This window comes from Oncorhynchus nerka, linkage group LG6 (genome assembly GCF_034236695.1).
Source record: "Oncorhynchus nerka isolate Pitt River linkage group LG6, Oner_Uvic_2.0, whole genome shotgun sequence".
NCBI lineage: Eukaryota > Metazoa > Chordata > Actinopteri > Salmoniformes > Salmonidae > Oncorhynchus > Oncorhynchus nerka.
The window spans coordinates 83,858,899-83,879,159 of NC_088401.1; the positions used below are offsets into that span (position 1 = coordinate 83,858,899).

General features: G+C 37.7%; 1 protein-coding gene across 1 annotated transcript; it reads left to right on the plus strand.

Moving 5' to 3' along the window:
• The first annotated feature begins 3,141 nt into the window (after positions 1-3,141).
• LOC115118238 (E3 ubiquitin-protein ligase synoviolin-like) lies at positions 3,142-18,679 on the plus strand. Its single transcript, XM_065019964.1, has 9 exons — positions 3,142-3,314; positions 3,511-3,576; positions 3,866-3,982; positions 4,437-4,594; positions 16,629-16,778; positions 17,047-17,190; positions 17,403-17,586; positions 17,677-17,789; positions 17,950-18,679. Exons 1-9 carry the CDS (start codon positions 3,145-3,147, stop codon positions 18,147-18,149), a joined length of 1,302 nt encoding a protein of 433 aa, XP_064876036.1. The 5' UTR covers positions 3,142-3,144; the 3' UTR covers positions 18,150-18,679.
• Positions 18,680-20,261: the final 1,582 nt, after the last annotated feature.

Genomic DNA, 20,261 nt, shown 5'->3' on the forward strand with positions numbered 1-20,261 from the left:
CTGTTATCACTAAATATACTCTCTACACCAGCTCTTCACTGGTATGATACCTGTTATCACTAAATATACTCTCCCGAGCTCTTCACTGGTATGATACCTGTATCACTAAATATACTCTCTACACCGAGCTCTTCACTGGTATGATACCTGTATCACTAAATATACTCTACACCAAGCTCTTCACTGGTATGATACCTGTTATCACTAAATATACTCTCTACACCGAGCTCTTCACTGGTATGATACCTGTATCACTAAATATACTCTCTACACCGAGCTCTTCACTGGTATGATACCTGTATCACTAAATATACTCTCTACACCGAGCTCTTCACTGGTATGATACCTGTATCACTAAATATACTCTCTACCCCAAGCTCTTCACTGGGATGATACCTGTATCACTAAATATACTCTACACCGAGCTCTTCACTGGTATGATACCTGTATCACTAAATATACTCTCTACACCAAGCTCTTCACTGGTATGATACCTGTTATCACTAAATATACTCTACACCGAGCTCTTCACTGGTATGATACCTGTATCACTAAATATACTCTACACTGGTATGATACCTGTTATCACTAAATATACTCTACACCGAGCTCTTCACTGGTATGATACCTGTATCACTAAATATACTCTCTACACCGAGCTCTTCACTGGTATGATACCTGTTATCACTAAATATACTCTCTACACCGAGCTCTTCACTGGTATGATACCTGTTATCACTAAATATACTCTCTACACCGAGCTCTTCACTGGTATGATACCTGTATCACTAAATATACTCTACACCGAGCTCTTCACTGGTATGATACCTGTATCACTAAATATACTCTCTACACCGACCTCTTCACTGGTATGATACCTGTATCACTAAATATACTCTCTACACCGAGCTCTTCACTGGTATGATACCTGTATCACTAAATATACTCTCTACACCGAGCTCTTCACTGGTATGATACCTGTTATCACTAAATATACTCTCTACACCGAGCTCTTCACTGGTATGATACCTGTATCACTAAATATACTCTCTACACCAAGCTCTTCACTGGTATGATACCTGTATCACTAAATATACTCTCTACACCAAGCTCTTCACTGGTATGATACCTGTATCACTAAATATACTCTCTACACCGAGCTCTTCACTGGTATGATACCTGTTATCACTAAATATACTCTCTACACCGAGCTCTTCACTGGTATGATACCTGTATCACTAAATATACTCTCTACCCCAAGCTCTTCACTGATATGATACCTGTATCACTAAATATACTCTACACCGAGCTCTTCACTGGTATGATACCTGTATCACTAAATATACTCTTCACTGGTATGATACCTGTATCACTAAATATACTCTCTACACCGAGCTCTTCACTGGTATGATACCTGTATCACTAAATGAGCTCTTCACTGGTATGATACCTGTTATCACTAAATATACTCTCTACACCGAGCTCTTCACTGGTATGATACCTGTATCACTAAATATACTCTCTACACCGAGCTCTTCACTGGTATGATACCTGTTATCACTAAATATACTCTACACCGAGCTCTTCACTGGTATGATACCTGTTATCACTAAATATACTCTCTACACCGAGCTCTTCACTGGTATGATACCTGTTATCACTAAATATACTCTCTACACCTGCTCTTCACTGGTATGATACCTGTATCACTAAATATACTCTCTACACCGAGATGGTATGATACCTGTATCACTAAATATACTCTACACCAAGCTCTTCACTGGTATGATACCTGTTATCACTAAATATACTCTCTACACCGAGCTCTTCACTGGTATGATACCTGTATCACTAAATATACTCTCTACACCGAGCTCTTCACTGGTATGATACCTGTATCACTAAATATACTCTCTACACCGAGCTCTTCACTGGTATGATACCTGTATCACTAAATATACTCTCTACACCGAGCTCTTCACTGGTATGATACCTATATTGCTAAAGATGCTCTACACTGGTATGATGCCTATTTTGCTAAAGATGCTCTACACTGGTATGATACCTATTTTGCTAAAGATGCTCTACACTGGTATGATACCTATATTTCTAAAGATGCTCTACACTGGTATGATACCTATATTGCTAAAGATGCTCTACACTGGTATGATACCTATATTTCTAAAGATGCTCTACACTGGTATGATACCTATATTGCTAAAGATGCTCTACACTGGTATGATACCTATATTGCTAAAGATGCTCTTCACTGGTATGATGCCTATATTGCTAAAGATGCTCTACACTGGTATGATACCTATATTGCTAAAGATGCTCTACACTGGTATGATACCTATATTTCTAAAGATGCTCTACACTGGTATGATACCTATATTGCTAAAGATGCTCTACACTGGTATGATACCTATATTTCTAAAGATGCTCTACACTGGTATGATACCTATATTGCTAAAGATGCTCTACACTGGTATGATACCTGTTATCACTAAATATACTCTCTACACCGAGCTCTTCACTGGTATGATACCTATATTGCTAAAGATGCTCTACACTGGTATGATGCCTATTTTGCTAAAGATGCTCTACACTGGTATGATACCTATATTGCTAAAGATGCTCTTCACTGGTATGATACCTATATTTCTAAAGATGCTCTACACTGGTATGATACCTGTTATCACTAAATATACTCTACACTGGTATGATACCTGTTATCACTAAATATGCTCTCTACACACTCTTCACTGGTATGATGTATACCTAAATATTCTACAAAGATGGTATGATACCTGTTATCACTAAATATACTCTCTACACCGAGCTCTTCACTGGTATGATACCTATATTGCTAAAGATGCTCTTCACTGGTATGATACCTATATTTCTAAAGATGCTCTTCACTGGTATGATACCTATATTTCTAAAGATGCTCTACACTGGTATGATACCTATATTGCTAAAGATGCTCTACACTTGCTATGCAACTTTAAAGGTCCAGTTTCTTGGGTCCACATTAAGCTGCATTTCTTAGAATGAAAAGCATGTTCATTGAGCATGTTTTTGTCCAAGACTAGGCTTGTTTTGTGTCCAGGAAACTGGTCGTATGTATGTATGTATGTATGTATGTATGTATGTATGTATGTATGTATAACATCCCACTTCAGTAAAACATCTCTCCACTCTTCCCTCCCAGGTTTCATCAAGGTCCTCCTGTACATGGCGTTCATGACCATCATGATAAAGGTGCACACCTTCCCTCTATTCGCCATCCGGCCCATGTACCTGGCTATGAGGTGAGCAACACCGCTACTCTCTAAACCCTAGATTAAAAGATACCGTTCTAAAATTCTTAGACCTGGAAGCCAGGGCTCTCTGACGACTCCGTATGTTACCTGGACAACAGATTGTCTTATCGTTTTTTGTTGTTATACGAGGCAGATGTAGCCATTAGAACACCGGAATTTCTGGATTCTGTCCTCTGTTCTTTAGGCAGTTCAAGAAAGCAGTAACAGATGCCATAATGTCACGGCGAGCCATCCGCAACATGAATACACTGTGAGTGTGCAATTAATCTGTTTTGTTTGTTATTTTGGGGTATCCGCAACATGAATACACTGTGAGTGTGCAATTAATCTGTTTTGTTTGTTATTTTGGGGTATCCGCAACATGAATACACTGTGAGTGTGCAATTCATCTGTTTTGTTTGTTATTTTGGGGTATCCACAACGGGAAGAAGAAAATAAGAAAAAATCGTTCCTCTTACCATTTTCATCATTTTAGGATGAAAAACATTGACTAAACATCCTTAGTCCATGGTCAATGAACTGGATGTGTATCTTTGCAGTTACCCAGATGCCACTCCTGAAGATCTGCTGGCTTCAGACAACGTGTGTATCATCTGTCGTGAAGAGATGGTGACTGGAGCCAAGAAACTTCCCTGCAACCATATCTTCCACTCTAGGTATTTTATGGATACTACTATACTATTCCTGTTTAGACAGAACGCTATCAGAAAGTAGAAAATAAGATAATATTTTTGATATTTGACTTGTCATTTCTGTCCCATTTAGTGTTTTTGCTGGTCCTGTTGGTTTTCTGATTTTTATGTCACTAACTAACCTTTTCCTTCATTTTGTGTCCCAGTTGCCTTCGCTCCTGGTTCCAGACTCTGTGTAGCTAACTAACCTTCTCCTTCATTTTGTGTCCCAGTTGCCTTCGCTCCTGGTTCCAGACTCTGTTTAGCTAACTAACCTTTTCCTTCATTTTGTGTCCCAGTTGCCTTCGCTCCTGGTTCCAGACTCTGTGTAGCTAACTAACTAACCTTTTCCTTCATTTTGTGTCCCAGTTGCCTTCGCTCCTGGTTCCAGACTCTGTGTAGCTAACTAACTAACCTTTTCCTTCATTTTGTGTCCCAGTTGCCTTCGCTCCTGGTTCCAGAGACAGCAGACGTGTCCTACATGTCGTATGGATGTCCTCCGGGCCTCTAACCCCAATCAGCCCCCCACCCCAGCCCCTGCCCAGCCCCCTGCCCCAGCAGCACCCGCCAACGCCCCTGTCCCTGTCCCTGGGAACGGTGGGTAGCACCACACAGAGCAACACGTCCATTGTCTAACGTCAAATATCGCAATGGCTCCATCTGTTAAACTGGAACAGGTTAAATATTTAGATATCTGATAGTAACCTTGTAGTCGTTTCATGAAGTTACTATATATCTGATATAGTAATAAACTCAGCAAAAAAATGAAACGTCCTCTCACTGTCAACTGCGTTTATTTTCGGCAAACTTAATATTTGTATGAACGTAACAAGATTCAACAACTGAGACATTAACTGAACAAGTTCCACAGACACGTGACTGACAGAAATTTAATAATGTGTCCCTGAACAAAGGGGGGTCAAAATCAAAAGTAACAGTCGGTATCTGGTGTGGCCACCAGCTGCATTAAGTACTGCAGTGCATTTCTTCCTCATGGACTGCACCAGATTTGCCAGTTCTTGCTGTGAGATATTACCCCACTCTTCCACCAAGGCACCTGGAAGTTCCCGGACATTTCTGGGGAGAATGGCCCTAGTCCTCACCCTCCGATCCAACAGGTCCCAGATGTGCTCAATGGGTGTGAGATCCGGGGTCTTCGCTGGCCATTGTTATTTATTTTACCTTTATTTAACCAGGCAAGTCAGTTAAGAACAAATTTTATTTTCAATGACGGCCTAGGAACAGTGGGTTAACTGCCTGTTCAGGGGCAGAATGACAGATTTGTACCTTGTCAGCTCAGTAACCTTCCGGTTACTAGTCCAACGCTCTAACCACTAGGCTACCCTGCCGCCCTGTCTGGCTGGAAATCACGCACAGAATGAGCAGTATGGCTGGTGGCATTGTCATGCTGGAGCGTCATGTCAGGAAGGGTACCACATGAGGGAGGAGGATGTCTTCCCTGTAACGCACAGCGTTGAGATTGCCTGCAATAACCACTGCGCCACCCGGGAGGCCTATCAGCTGTGCCATCAGAGACTCTGGGTTCGAGCCCAGGCTCTGCCGTAACCGGCTCCGACCGGGAGGTCCGTGGGGCGATGCACAATTGGCCTAGCGTCGTCCGGGTTAAGGAGGGTTTGGTCGGTAGGGATGTCCTTGTCTCTTCGCGCACCAGCGACTCCTGTGGCGGGCCGGGTGCAGTGCACGCTAACCAAGGTTGCCAGGTGCACGGTGTTTCCTCCGACACATTGGTGTGGCTGGCTTCCGGGTTGGATGCGCGCTGTGTTAAGAAGCAGTGCGGCTTGGTTGGGTTGTGTATCGGAGGACGCATCACTTTCAACCTTTGTCTCTCCAGAGCCCGTACGGGAGTTGTAGCGATGAGACAAGATGGTAGCTACTACAACAACCTTCGTTGTAGTTGTAGCGATGAGACAAGATGGTAGCTACTACAACAACCTTCGTCTCTCCCGAGCCCGTACGGGAGTTGTAGCGATGAGACAAGATGGTAGCTACTACAACAATTGGGGAGAAAAAGGGGTAAAAAAAAAAAAGAGATTGCCTGCAATGACGACAAGCTCAGTCCGATAATGCTGTGACACACCGCCCCAGACCATGACAGACCCTCCACCTCCCAATCAATCTCGCTCCAGAGTACAGGCTTCGGTGTAAAGCTCATTCCTTCGCCGATAAACGCGAATCCGACCATCACCCCTGGTGAGACAAAACCGCGACTCATCAGTGAAGAGCACTTTTTGCCAGTCCTGTCTGATCCAGTGATGGTGGGTTTGAGCCCATAGGCGACGTTGTTGCCAGTGATGTCTGGTGAGGACCTGCCTTACAACAGGCCTACAAGCCCATGCCTAAGGAACGTTCATGCAGATGAGCAGGGACCCTGGGCATCTTTCTTTTGGTGTTTTTCAGAGTCAGTAGAAAGGCCTCTTTAGTGTCCTAAGTTTTCAGAACTGTGACCTTAATTGCCTACCGTCTGTAAGCTGTTAGTGTCTTAACGACCGTTCCACAGGTGCATGTTCATTAATTGTTTATGGTTCATTGAACAAGCATGGGAAACAGTGTTTAAAACCTTTATAATGATCTGTGAAGTTATTTGGATTTTTACAAATTATCTTTGAAAGACAGGGATCCTAAAAAAAAAAAATGTTTTTTTTTTTAAATGTTTTTTTTTTTAGAGTTTAGTTTCATGAAGTTACTAGATATCTGATAGAAACCCATAGTTTCATGAAGTTACTAGATATCTGATAGAAACCCAATAGTTTCATGAAGTTACTAGATATCTAATAGTTTCATGAAGTTACTAGATATCTGATAGAAACCCACTAATAGTTTCATGAAGTTACTAGATATCTGATAGAAACCCACTAATAGTTTCATGAAGTTACTAGATATCTGATAGAAACCCACTAATAGTTTCATGAAGTTACTAGATATCTGATAGAAACCCACTAATAGTTTCATGAAGTTACTAGATATCTGATAGAAACCCACTAATAGTTTCATGTTTCAAGTTACTAGATATCTGATAGAAACCCACTAATAGTTTCATGAAGTTACTAGATATCTGATAGAAACCCACTAATAGTTTCATGAAGTTACTAGATATCTGATAGAAACCCACTAATAGTTTCATGAAGTTACTAGATATCTGATAGAAACCCACTAATAGTTTCATGAAGTTACTAGATATCTGATAGAAACCCACTAATAGTTTCATGAAGTTACTAGATATCTGATAGAAACCCACTAATAGTTTCATGAAGTTACTAGATATCTGATAGAAACCCACTAATAGTTTCATGAAGTTACTAGATATCTGATAGAAACCCACTAATAGTTTCAAAGTTACTAGATATCTGATAGAAACCCACTAATAGTTTCATGAAGTTACTAGATATCTGATAGAAACCCACTAATAGTTACTAGATATCATGAAGTTACTAGATATCTGATAGAAACCCACTAATAGTTTCAAACTAGATATCTGATAGAAACCCACTAATAGTTTCATGAAGTTACTAGATATCTGATAGAAACCCACTAGTTTCATATTACTAGATATCTGATAGAAACCCACTAATAGTTTCATGAAGTTACTAGATATCTGATAGAAACCCTAATAGTTTCATGAAGTTACTAGATATCTGATAGAAACCCACTAATAGTTTCATGAAGTTACTAGATATCTGATAGAAACCCACTAATAGTTTCATGAAGTTACTAGATATCTGATAGAAACCCACTAATAGTTTCATGAAGTTACTAGATATCTGATAGAAACCCACTAATAGTTTCATGAAGTTACTAGATATCTGATAGAAACCCACTAATAGTTTCATGAAGTTACTAGATATCTGATAGAAACCCACTAATAGTTTCATGAAGTTACTAGATATCTGATAGAAACCCACTAATAGTTTCATGAAGTTACTAGATATCTGATAGAAACCCACTAATAGTTTCATGAAGTTACTAGATATCTGATAGAAACCCACTAATAGTTTCATGAAGTTACTAGATATCTGATAGAAACCCACTAATAGTTTCATGAAGTTACTAGATATCTGATAGAAACCCACTAATAGTTTCATGAAGTTACTAGATATCTGAAACCCACTAGAAACTAGATATCTGATAGAAACACTAATAGTTTCATGAAGTTACTAGATATCTGATAGAAACCCACTAATAGTTTCATGAAGTTACTAGATATCTGATAGAAACCCACTAATAGTTTCATGAAGTTACTAGATATCTGATAGAAACCCACTAATAGTTTCATGAAGTTACTAGATATCTGATAGAAACCCACTAATAGTTTCATGAAGTTACTAGATTCTGATAGAAACCCACTAATAGTTTCATGAAGTTACTAGATATCTGATAGAAACCCACTAATAGTTTCATGAAGTTACTAGATATCTAGAAACCCACTAATAGTTTCATGAGTTAAATATCTGATAGAAACCCACTACTAGTTTCATGAAGTTACTAGATATCTGATAGAAACCCACTAATAGTTTCATGAGTTACTAGATATCTGATAGAAACCCACTAATAGTTTCATGAAGTTACTAGATATCTGATAGAAACCCACTAATAGTTTCATGAAGTTACTAGATATCTGATAGAAACCCACTAATAGTTTCATGAAGTTACTAGATATCTGATTAATAGTTTCATGAGATAGATATCTGATAGAAACCCACTAATAGTTTCATGAAGTTACTAGATATCTGATAGAAACCCACTAATAGTTTCATGAAGTTACTAGATATCTGATGTTTCATAGAAACCCACTAATAGTTTCATGAAGTTACTAGATATCTGATAGAAACCCACTAATAGTTTCATGAAGTTACTAGATATCTGATAGAAACCCACTAATAGTTTCATGAAGTTACTAGATATCTGATAGAAACCCACTAATAGTTTCATGAAGTTACTAGATATCTGATAGAAACCCACTAATAGTTTCATGAAGTTACTAGATATCTGATAGAAACCCACTAATAGTTTCTGATAGAAACTAGATATCTGATAGAAACCCACTAATAGTTTCATGAATCTGATTACTAATAGTTTCATACTAGATATCTGATAGAAACCCACTAATAGTTTCATGAAGTTACTAGATATCTGATAGAAACCCACTAATAGTTTCATGAAGTTACTAGATATCTGATAGAAACCCACTAATAGTTTCATGAAGTTACTAGATATCTGATAGAAACCCACTAATAGTTTCATGAAGTTACTAGATATCTGATAGAAACCCACTAATAGTTTCCCATAATAGTTTCAAGTTACTAGATATCTGATAGAAACCCACTAATAGTTTCATGAAGTTACTAGATATCTGATAGAAACCCACTAATAGTTTCATGAAGTTACTAGATATCTGATAGAAACCCACTAATAGTTTCATGAAGTTACTAGATATCTGATAGAAACCCACTAATAGTTTCATGAAGTTACTAGATATCTGATAGAAACCCACTAATAGTTTCATGAAGTTACTAGATATCTGATAGAAACCCACTAATAGTTTCATGAAGTTACTAGATATCTGATAGAAACCCACTAATAGTTTCATGAAGTTACTAGATATCTGATAGAAACCCACTAATAGTTTCATGAAGTTACTAGATATCTGATAGAAACCCACTAATAGTTTCATGAAGTTACTAGATATCTGATAGAAACCCACTAATAGTTTCATGAAGTTACTAGATATCTGATAGAAACCCACTAATAGTTTCATGAAGTTACTAGATATCTGATAGAAACCCACTAATAGTTTCATGAAGTTACTAGATATCTGATAGAAACCCACTAATAGTTTCATGAAGTTACTAGATATCTGATAGAAACCCACTAATAGTTTCATGAAGTTACTAGATATCTGATAGAAACCCACTAATAGTTCTGATAGAAACCCACTAATAGTTTCATGAAGTTACTAGATATCTGATAGAAACCCACTAATAGTTTCATGAAGTTACTAGATATCTGATAGAAACCCACTAATAGTTTCATGAAGTTACTAGATATCTGATAGAAACCCACTAATAGTTTCATGAAGTTACTAGATATCTGATAGAAACCCACTAATAGTTTCATGAAGATATCTGACTAGATATCTAGATATCTGATAGAAACCCACTAATAGTTTCATGAAGTTACTAGATATCTGATAGAAACCCACTAATAGTTTCATGAAGTTACTAGATATCTGATAGAAACCCACTAATAGTTTCATGAAGTTACTAGATATCTGATAGAAACCCACTAATAGTTTCATGAAGTTACTAGATATCTGATAGAAACCCACTAATAGTTTCATGAAGTTACTAGATATCTGATAGAAACCCACTAATAGTTTCATGAAGTTACTAGATATCTGATAGAAACCCACTAATAGTTTCATGAAGTTACTAGATATCTGATAGAAACCCACTAATAGTTTCATGAACTAGTTACATGAAGTTACTAGATATCTGATAGAAACCCACTAATAGTTTCATGAAGTTACTAGATATCTGATAGAAACCCACTAATAGTTTCATGAAGTTACTAGATATCTGATAGAAACCCACTAATAGTTTCTGAAGTTACTAGATATCTGATAGAAACCCACTAATAGTTTCATGAAGTTACTAGATAAGTTACTAGATATCTGAAAAACCCACTAATAGTTTCATGAAGTTACTAGATATCTGATAGAAACCCACTAATAGTTTCATGAGTTACTAGATATCTGATAGAAACCCACTAATAGTTTCATGAAGTTACTAGATATCTGATAGAAACCCACTAATAGTTTCACTAGATATCTGATAGAAACCCACTAATAGTTTCATGAAGTTACTAGATATCTGATAGAAACCCACTAATAGTTTCATGAAGTTACTAGATATCTGATAGAAACCCACTAATAGTTTCATGAAGTTACTAGATATCTGATAGAAACCCACTAATAGTTTCATGAAGTTACTAGATATCTGATAGAAACCCACTAATAGTTTCATGAAGTTACTAGATATCTGATAGAAACCCACTAATAGTTTCATGAAGTTACTAGATATCTGATAGAAACCCACTAATAGTTTCATGAAGTTACTAGATATCTGATAGAAACCCACTAATAGTTTCAAGTTACTAGATATCTGATAGAAACCCACTAATAGTTTCAAACTAGATATCTGACTAATAGTTTCATGAAGTTACTAGATATCTGATAGAAACCATGAAGTTACTAGATATCTGATAGAAACCCACTAATAGTTTCATGAAGTTACTAGATATCTGATAGAAACCCACTAATAGTTTCATGAAGTTACTAGATATCTGATAGAAACCCACTAATAGTTTCATGAAGTTACTAGATATCTGATATCTGAAGTTACTAGAATCTGACCCACTAATGGTTTCATGAAGTTACTAGATATCTGATAGAAACCCACTAATAGTTTCATGAAGTTACTAGATATCTGATAGAAACCCACTAATAGTTTCATGAAATCTGATAGAAACCCACTAATAGTTTCATGAAGTTACTAGATATCTGATAGAAACCCACTAATAGTTTCATGAAGTTACTAGATATCTGATAGAAACCCACTAATAGTTTCATGAAGTTACTAGATATCTGATAGAAACCCACTAATAGTTTCATGAAGTTACTAGATATCTGATAGAAACCCACTAATAGTTTCATGAAGTTACTAGATATCTGATAGAAACCCACTAATAGTTTCATGAAGTTACTAGATATCTGATAGAAACCCACTAATAGTTTCATGAAGTTACTAAGACTAGATATCTGATAGAAACCCACTAATAGTTTCATGAAGTTACTAGATATCTGATAGAAACCCACTAATAGTTTCATGAAGTTACTAGATATCTGATAGAAACCCACTAATAGTTTCATGAAGTTACTAGATATCTGATAGAAACCACTAATAGTTTCATGAAGTTACTAGATATCTGATAGAAACCATGAAGTTACTACATGAAGTTACTAGATATCTGATAGAAACCCACTAATAGTTTCAAGTTACTAGATATCTGATAGAAACCCACTAATAGTTTCATGAAGTTACTAGATATCTGATAGAAACCCACTAATAGTTTCATGAAGTTACTAGATATCTGATAGAAACCCACTAATAGTTTCATGAAGTTACTAGATATCTGATAGAAACCCACTAATAGTTTCATGAAGTTACTAGATATCTGATAGAAACCCACTAATAGTTTCATGAAGTTACTAGATATCTGATAGAAACCCACTAATAGTTTCATGAAGTTACTAGATATCTGATAGAAACCCACTAATACTAAGTTACTAGATATCTGATAGAAACCCACTAATAGTTTCATGAAGTTACTAGATATCTGATAGAAACCCACTAATAGTTTCATGAAGTTACTAGATATCTGATAGAAACCCACTAATAGTTTCATGAAGTTACTAGATATCTGATAGAAACCCACTAATAGTTTCATGAAGTTACTAGATATCTGATAGAAACCCACTAATAGTTTCATGAAGATATATCTGATAGAAGCCCACTAATAGTTTCATGAAGTTACTAGATATCTGATAGAAACCACTAATAGTTTCATGAAGTTACTAGATATCTGATAGAAACCCACTAATAGTTTCATGAAGTTACTAGATATCTGATAGAAACCCACTAATAGTTTCATGAATTAGATATCTGATAGAAACCCACTAATAGTTTCATGAGTTACTATCTGATATCTGATAGAAACTGATAGAAACCCACTAATAGTTTCATGAAGTTACTAGATATCTGATAGAAACCCACTAATAGTTTCATGAAGTTACTAGATATCTGATAGAAACCCACTAATAGTTTCATGAAGTTATATCTGAGAAACCCACTAATAGTTTCTTACTAGATAGAAAAACCCACTAATAGTTTCATGAAGTTACTAGATATCTGAAGAAACCCACTAATAGTTTCATGATTACTAGATATCTGATAGAAACCCACTAATAGTTTCATGAAGTTACTAGATATCTGATAGAAACCCACTAATAGTTTCATGAAGTTACTAGATATCTGATAGAAACCCACTAATAGTTTCATGAAGTTACTAGATATCTGATAGAAACCCACTAATAGTTTCATGAAGTTACTAGATATCTGATAGAAACCCACTAATAGTTTCATGAAGTTACTAGATATCTGATAGAAACCCACTAATAGTTTCATGAAGTTACTAGATATCTGATAGAAACCCACTAATAGTTTCATGAAGTTACTAGATATCTGATAGAAACCCACTAATAGTTTCATGAAGTTACTAGATATCTGATAGAAACCCACTAATAGTTTCATGAAGTTACTAGATATCTGATAGAAACCCACTAATAGTTTCACCCACTAATAGTTTCATGAAGTTACTAGATATCTGATAGAAACCCACTAATAGTTTCATGAAGTTACTAGATATCTGATAGAAACCCACTAATAGTTTCATGAAGTTACTAGATATCTGATAGAAACCCACTAATAGTTTCATGATAGAAACCCACTTACTAGATATCTGATAGAAACCCACTAATAGTTTCATGAAGTTACTAGATATCTGATAGAAACCCACTAATAGTTTCATGAAGTTACTAGATATCTGATAGAAACCCACTAATAGTTTCATGAAGTTACTAGATATCTGATAGAAACCCACTAATAGTTTCATGAAGTTACTAGATATCTGATAGAAACCCACTAATAGTTTCATGAAGTTACTAGATATCTGATAGAAACCCACTAATAGTTTCATGAAGTTACTAGATATCTGATAGAAACCCACTAATAGTTTCATGAAGTTACTAGATATCTGATAGAAACCCACTAATGAGTTACTAGATATCTGATGAAACCCACTAATAGTTACTAGATATCTGATAGAAACCCACTAATAGTTTCATGAAGTTACTAGATATCTGATAGAAACCCACTAATAGTTTCATGAAGTTACTAGATATCTGATAGAAACCCACTAATAGTTTCATGAAGTTACTAGATATCTGATAGAAACCCACTAATAGTTTCATGAAGTTACTAGATATCTGATAGAAACCCACTAATAGTTTCATGAAGTTACTAGATATCTGATTTCATGAAGTTACTAGATATCTGATAGAAACCCACTAATAGTTTCATGAAGTTACTAGATATCTGATAGAAACCCACTAATAGTTTCATGAAGTTACTAGATATCTGATAGAAACCCACTAATAGTTTCATGAAGTTACTAGATATCTGATAGAAACCCACTAATAGTTTCATGAAGTTACTAGATATCTGATAGAAACCCACTAATAGTTTCATGAAGTTACTAGATATCTGATAGAAACCCACTAATAGTTTCATGAAGTTACTAGAAGTTACTAGATATCTGATAGAAACCCACTAATAGTTTCATGAAGTTACTAGATATCTGATAGAAACCCACTAATAGTTTCATGAAGTTACTAGATATCTGATAGAAACCCACTAATAGTTTCATGAAGTTACTAGATATCTGATAGAAACCCACTAATAGTTTCATGAAGTTACTAGATATCTGATAGAAACCCACTAATAGTTTCATGAAGTTACTAGATATCTGATAGAAACCCACTAATAGTTTTACAGATATCTGAAGAAACCCACTAATAGTTTCATGAAGTTACTAGATATCTGATAGAAACCCACTAATAGTTTCATGAAGTTACTAGATATCTGATAGAAACCCACTAATAGTTTCATGAAGTTACTAGATATCTGATAGAAACCCACTAATAGTTTCATGAAGTTACTAGATATCTGATAGAAACCCACTAATAGTTTCATGAAGTTACTAGATATCTGATAGAAACCCACTAATAGTTTCATGAAGTTACTAGATATCTGATAGAAACCCACTAATAGTTTCATGAAGTTACTAGATATCTGATAGAAACCCACTAATAGTTTCATGAAGTTACTAGATATCTGATAGAAACCCACTAATAGTTTCATGAAGTTACTAGATATCTGATAGAAACCCACTAATAGTTTCAAAGTTACTAGATATCTGATAGAAACCACTAATAGTTTCAAACTAGATATCTGATAGAAACCCACTAATAGTTTCATGAAGTTACTAGATATCTGATAGAAACCCACTAATAGTTTCATGAAGTTACTAGATATCTGATAGAAACCCACTAATAGTTTCATGAAGTTACTAGATATCTGATAGAAACCCACTAATAGTTTCATGAAGTTACTAGATATCTGATAGAAACCCACTAATAGTTTCATGAAGTTACTAGATATCTGATAGAAACCCACTAATAGTTTCATGAAGTTACTAGATATCTGATAGAAACCCACTAATAGTTTCATGAAGTTACTAGATATCTGATAGAAACCCACTAATAGTTTCATGAAGTTACTAGATATCTGATAGAAACCCACTAATAGTTTCATGAAGTTACTGATAGAAACCCACTAATAGTTTCTGATAGAAACCCACTAATAGTTTCATGAAGACTAGATATCTGATAGAAACCCACTAATAGTTTCATGAAGTTACTAGATATCTGATAGAAACCCACTAATAGTTTCATGAAGTTACTAGATATCTGATAAACCCACTAATAGTTTCATGAAACTAGATATCTGATAGAAACCACTAATAGTTTCATGAAGTTACTAGATATCTGATAGAAACTAGATATCTGATAGAAACCCACTAATAGTTTCATGAAGTTACTAGATATCTGATAGAAACCCACTAATAGTTTCATGAAGTTACTAGATATCTGATAGAAACCCACTAATAGTTTCATGAAGTTACTAGATATCTGATAGAAACCCACTAATAGTTTCATGAAGTTACTAGATATCTGATAGAAACCCACTAATAGTTTCATGAAGTTACTAGATATCTGATAGAAACCCACTAATAGTTTCATGAAGTTACTAGATATCTGATAGAAACCCACTAATAGTTTCATGAAGTTACTAGATATCTGATAGAAACCCACTAATAGTTTCATGAAGTTACTAGATATCTGATAGAAACCCACTAATAGTTTCATGAAGTTACTAGATATCTGATAGAAACCCACTAATAGTTTCATGAAGTTACTAGATATCTGAAGTTACTAGATATCTGATGAAACCCACTAATAGTTTCATGAAGTTATATCTGATAGAAACCCACTAATAGTTTCATGAAGTTACTAGATATCTGATAGAAACCCACTAATAGTTTCATGAAGTTACTAGATATCTAGATAGAAACCCACTAATAGTTTCATGAAGTTACTAGATATCTGATAGAAACCCACTAATAGTTTCATGAAGTTACTAGATATCTGATAGAAACCCACTAATAGTTTCATGAAGTTACTAGATATCTGATAGAAACCCACTAATAGTTTCATGAAGTTACTAGATATCTGATAGAAACCCACTAATAGTTTCATGAAGTTACTAGATATCTGATAGAAACCCACTAATAGTTTCATGAAGTTACTAGCTGTAAACTGGGTTGCCTCCCAAGCGGCTGACTGACAAGCGTCCTCTTGTCCCCTTGTCTCCTCTAGTTGGCCCTGGAATGATGCCCCACTTCCCCCCAGGGCTGTTTCCTTTCTGGGGCCCCTTCCCTGGAGCGGCTCCCCCTGCTGGTGCTCCTGGTGCCCCAGGGGCCACAGACGCCCCTGGGGCCACAGAGGCGGCTCAGACTCAGGGCGCTGGTGAGTCTAATTTCTACTCTCTGGTACTAAGGCATCTGTCAGTCTTATCTTTTCTGAATGGGAGGGTAGACGCAGACCAATCTTCACATTCTAGTCAATTAGAGGTTTCTCTGACCTAGATGACGAAATGGCCCGTTCAATACAAATTCTCAATTGAGCTTTTTGGTCCAGGACTAGACTTCCTGTGGGTCTGGAAGACCAGCCCTAAAGTGTCTGTCCTAACATTCTGTGAACATTTGAAGTCATAATTTCTCCTTGTGTGAATCAGGTACCAGTCATTCCACAGGGGCCAGTACAGTCGGTGCTGCTCCTGCTCCAGGAGGCCCTATGCCTGGGTTCCCCTTCCCCTCCTTCCCACCCCCACCGTTCCCCTCAGCTCCGTGGCTGACTATGCCACCACCTCCACCGTTTGGTAAGATCTGGATTCATTCCTACTTACTCCTTCACTTATAAAGGAAGCCTCCATCATGAAAATAGTATTGTAGATGGGCCACCATTTTCAACAATTCTAGCAACAGTTTTGTTCTTATCTACCCTGTTGCCGAGGGAGGGCTAAGATGTTCACAAATCTGTATTAAGGCTGGTATCTTGAATAACCTTGTTATGCTGTGTGTTCTGTCCCAGTGTCATCCATGCCCCCTCCTCCCCCGGCCCTGTCCACCATGTCAGAGGCTGAGCTGAGGGAGCTGGAGCAGGAGGGCCGTAGAGGCCTGGAGGCCAGACTGCAGTGTCTCCACAACATCCACACTCTACTGGACGCTGCCATGCTCAACATCCACCACTACCTCACTACCGTCGCCACGCTCACGTAATGATGCCTTGTTTTCATTTTTATGCGGGTCAACATTTCCATTTATTGTTTAGCCTATGATTATCATGCTACTCCTTTGCTCCTCAGTCCTCCTCAGTCAGAAACCAGCAGCGCTGCTGGAGAGGCCAGCGGATCATCTCCTCCCTCCACTAGTGCAGAAACCCAGGAGAACCAGGAGAATGACTCTCAGAGCAGTACAGGTAAGTCCTCCTATTGACTGACTGATATTGTGAAGTGAACACAAATCATTTTGTAGGAATCCGGACTAGCTGTTAGTGGGATTTTGAAGCGGTGTGTTTTATTTACACTGTAGACACACTTTCTCACTTTTGTTTCGCTCCTCTGTCTCTTACTCTCCAGCCGCTGAACCTGAAGCTGTGAATGGGGCCACAGGTTTCTCCCAGCCAGACTCTACCACGTTGGGCGACAGTGAAGACCAGCGGGATGAAGAGGAAGGAGATGGAGAGGAAGTCGGCGAAGACGGAGAGCCCAACCCTTCAGAGCTGAGGCGCCGTCGTCTCCGCAAACTCGAGACCACACCCCCTCCTCCTGACCACTGATACATGCCTACTGATGCATTCTGGGAACTGACTTATCAATCAATACATTATTGATTACCAATCAATAATAAGAGATGTATTTTATTTTTTCTCTTTTTCCCCTCCTGGCTCTGCGTTTTGTGCTGTTTAAACTCAGACAGACAAGAGAGAGGAAGAAGGAACAACCGTTTTGTTGTTGGAACATATTAAAAGCAAGATTCTTTTCTTTTTCAACTGCCTGACATCTTACGATCCATATGCAGGTGTTTTGTTTCAACACTCTTCACCCAATACTGAGGAGTGATATTCAAACACACAGACCGAACTTCTTCAAATGCAGACCGGACTTCTTCAAATACAGACCTGACCGGAGACCGGACTTCTTCAAATGCAGACCTGACCGGAGACCGGACTTCTTCAAATACAGACCTGACCGGAGACCGGACTTCTTCAAATACAGACCGGACCGGAGACCGGACTTCTTCAAATACAGACCTGACCGGAGACCGGACTTCTTCAAATACAGACCGGACCGGAGACCGGACTTCTTCAAATGACCGGAGACCTTCTTCAAATACAGACCGACCGAGACCGGACTTCTTCAAATACAGACCTGACCGGAGACCGGACTTCTTCAAATACAGACCTGACCGGAGACCGGACTTCTTCAAATGCAGACCTGACCGGAGACCGGACTTCTTCAAATACAGACCTGACCGGAGACCGGACTTCTTCAAATACAGACCGGACCGGAGACCGGACTTCTTCAAATGCAGACCTGACCGGAGACCGGACTTCTTCAAATACAGACCGGACCGGAGACCGGACTTCTTCAAATACAGACCGAACCTCAGACCTGATTTCTTTAAGTAGACCTGACTTCTTCAAATACGGACCTTACCTGAGAGCTGATTTCTTGGTCAGTGACAGCAAAGTGGACAGTGTTTTAAATCTCAGGTCACTGCTACTTCTCCTTCTACCGTGGAGTCAATCCACCTGTGAGAGGGTCACTGCTACTTCTCCTTCTACCGTGGAGTCAATCCACCTGTGAGAGGTTGCTTTTTCTTCGTCACTGTAAAATGTATCCCCCTTATTGTCCTGCTTGTCAGACTGTGTTACATGGAGGCCTGACCCTTTTTGAGTTAAAGCAATGTCTGAAATGGGCCCCCTATTCCCTACCTAGTGCATAGGTCTCTGGTTGAAAGTAGTGCACTATCTAGGGAATAGGGTGTAGCCATAGCGTCCTGAGTGATGAGATTATACTTTCTGTTTTTGTCATTTCTGATTTCTCAAGATTTTGCTGCGGGCGGGGTTATTATAACTTAATAGGAAAGTGGGTTGATTTAACCTGTACATACTGTAAAGTTTTACTAGGATGATCTGTACATACTGCAGAATAAACCAATGAAATGTTGCTGTTGTCAGAGCTCACGTCATGTCTTTGTTGGGATGTACTACATCAACGGGTTCACTATCGGGAGCCGAATATTCATGGCTGGGTCCACTATCGGGAGCTGAATATTCATGGCTGGGTCCACTATCGGGAGCTGAATATTCATGGCTGGGTCCACTATCAGGAGCTGAATATTCATGGATGGGTTCACTATCAGGAGCTGAATATTCATGGATGGGTTCACTATCAGGAGCTGAATATTCATCTCTGCTTTCTAGAAAAGACAGACCAACACAAACTACTCAGCTGGTGGAAAACCTATCGCCTCTGTATTCCCTCTTCATTTTTCACATTTACTATAGTGGTAGTGTAGGGGCTCTTCAATCACTCCATAGCACTATTGACAATTAAAGGTAATGTTCCCAGAGTCCCAGAGCCTGCATTCACGGTAAACGCTGCACATGTCAGCTCAATAGGGAATTACCTTTAATTTTGAGGCGATGTGGTTTGAATCCAGCCCTAAACTAAGGAAAAGAGCATCAACCTAGAATGTTTTTTTTGTTCACATGTGTTGAGACACATTATACTGAACAAAAATATAAATGCAACAATTATTTGAATTAATAAGGAAATCAGTCAATAGAAATAAATTAATGTCCTAATCTATGGATTTCACACGACTGGGCAGAAGTGCAGCCATAAAAATAACGAGGCAATTTATGGTAGAGATAAACATTCTG

Bases quoted from the DNA above. Each gene is read 5' to 3' on its own strand.
- LOC115118238 (XM_065019964.1), top strand. From the start codon at position 3,145: ATGTATGTATGTATGTATGTATGTATAACATCCCACTTCAGTAAAACA. The intron at 3,315-3,510 runs GTGAGCAACACC...TCTGTTCTTTAG, and splicing joins CCCATGTACCTGGCTATGAG to GCAGTTCAAGAAAGCAGTAA. The intron at 17,790-17,949 runs GTAAGTCCTCCT...CTTACTCTCCAG, and splicing joins TGACTCTCAGAGCAGTACAG to CCGCTGAACCTGAAGCTGTG.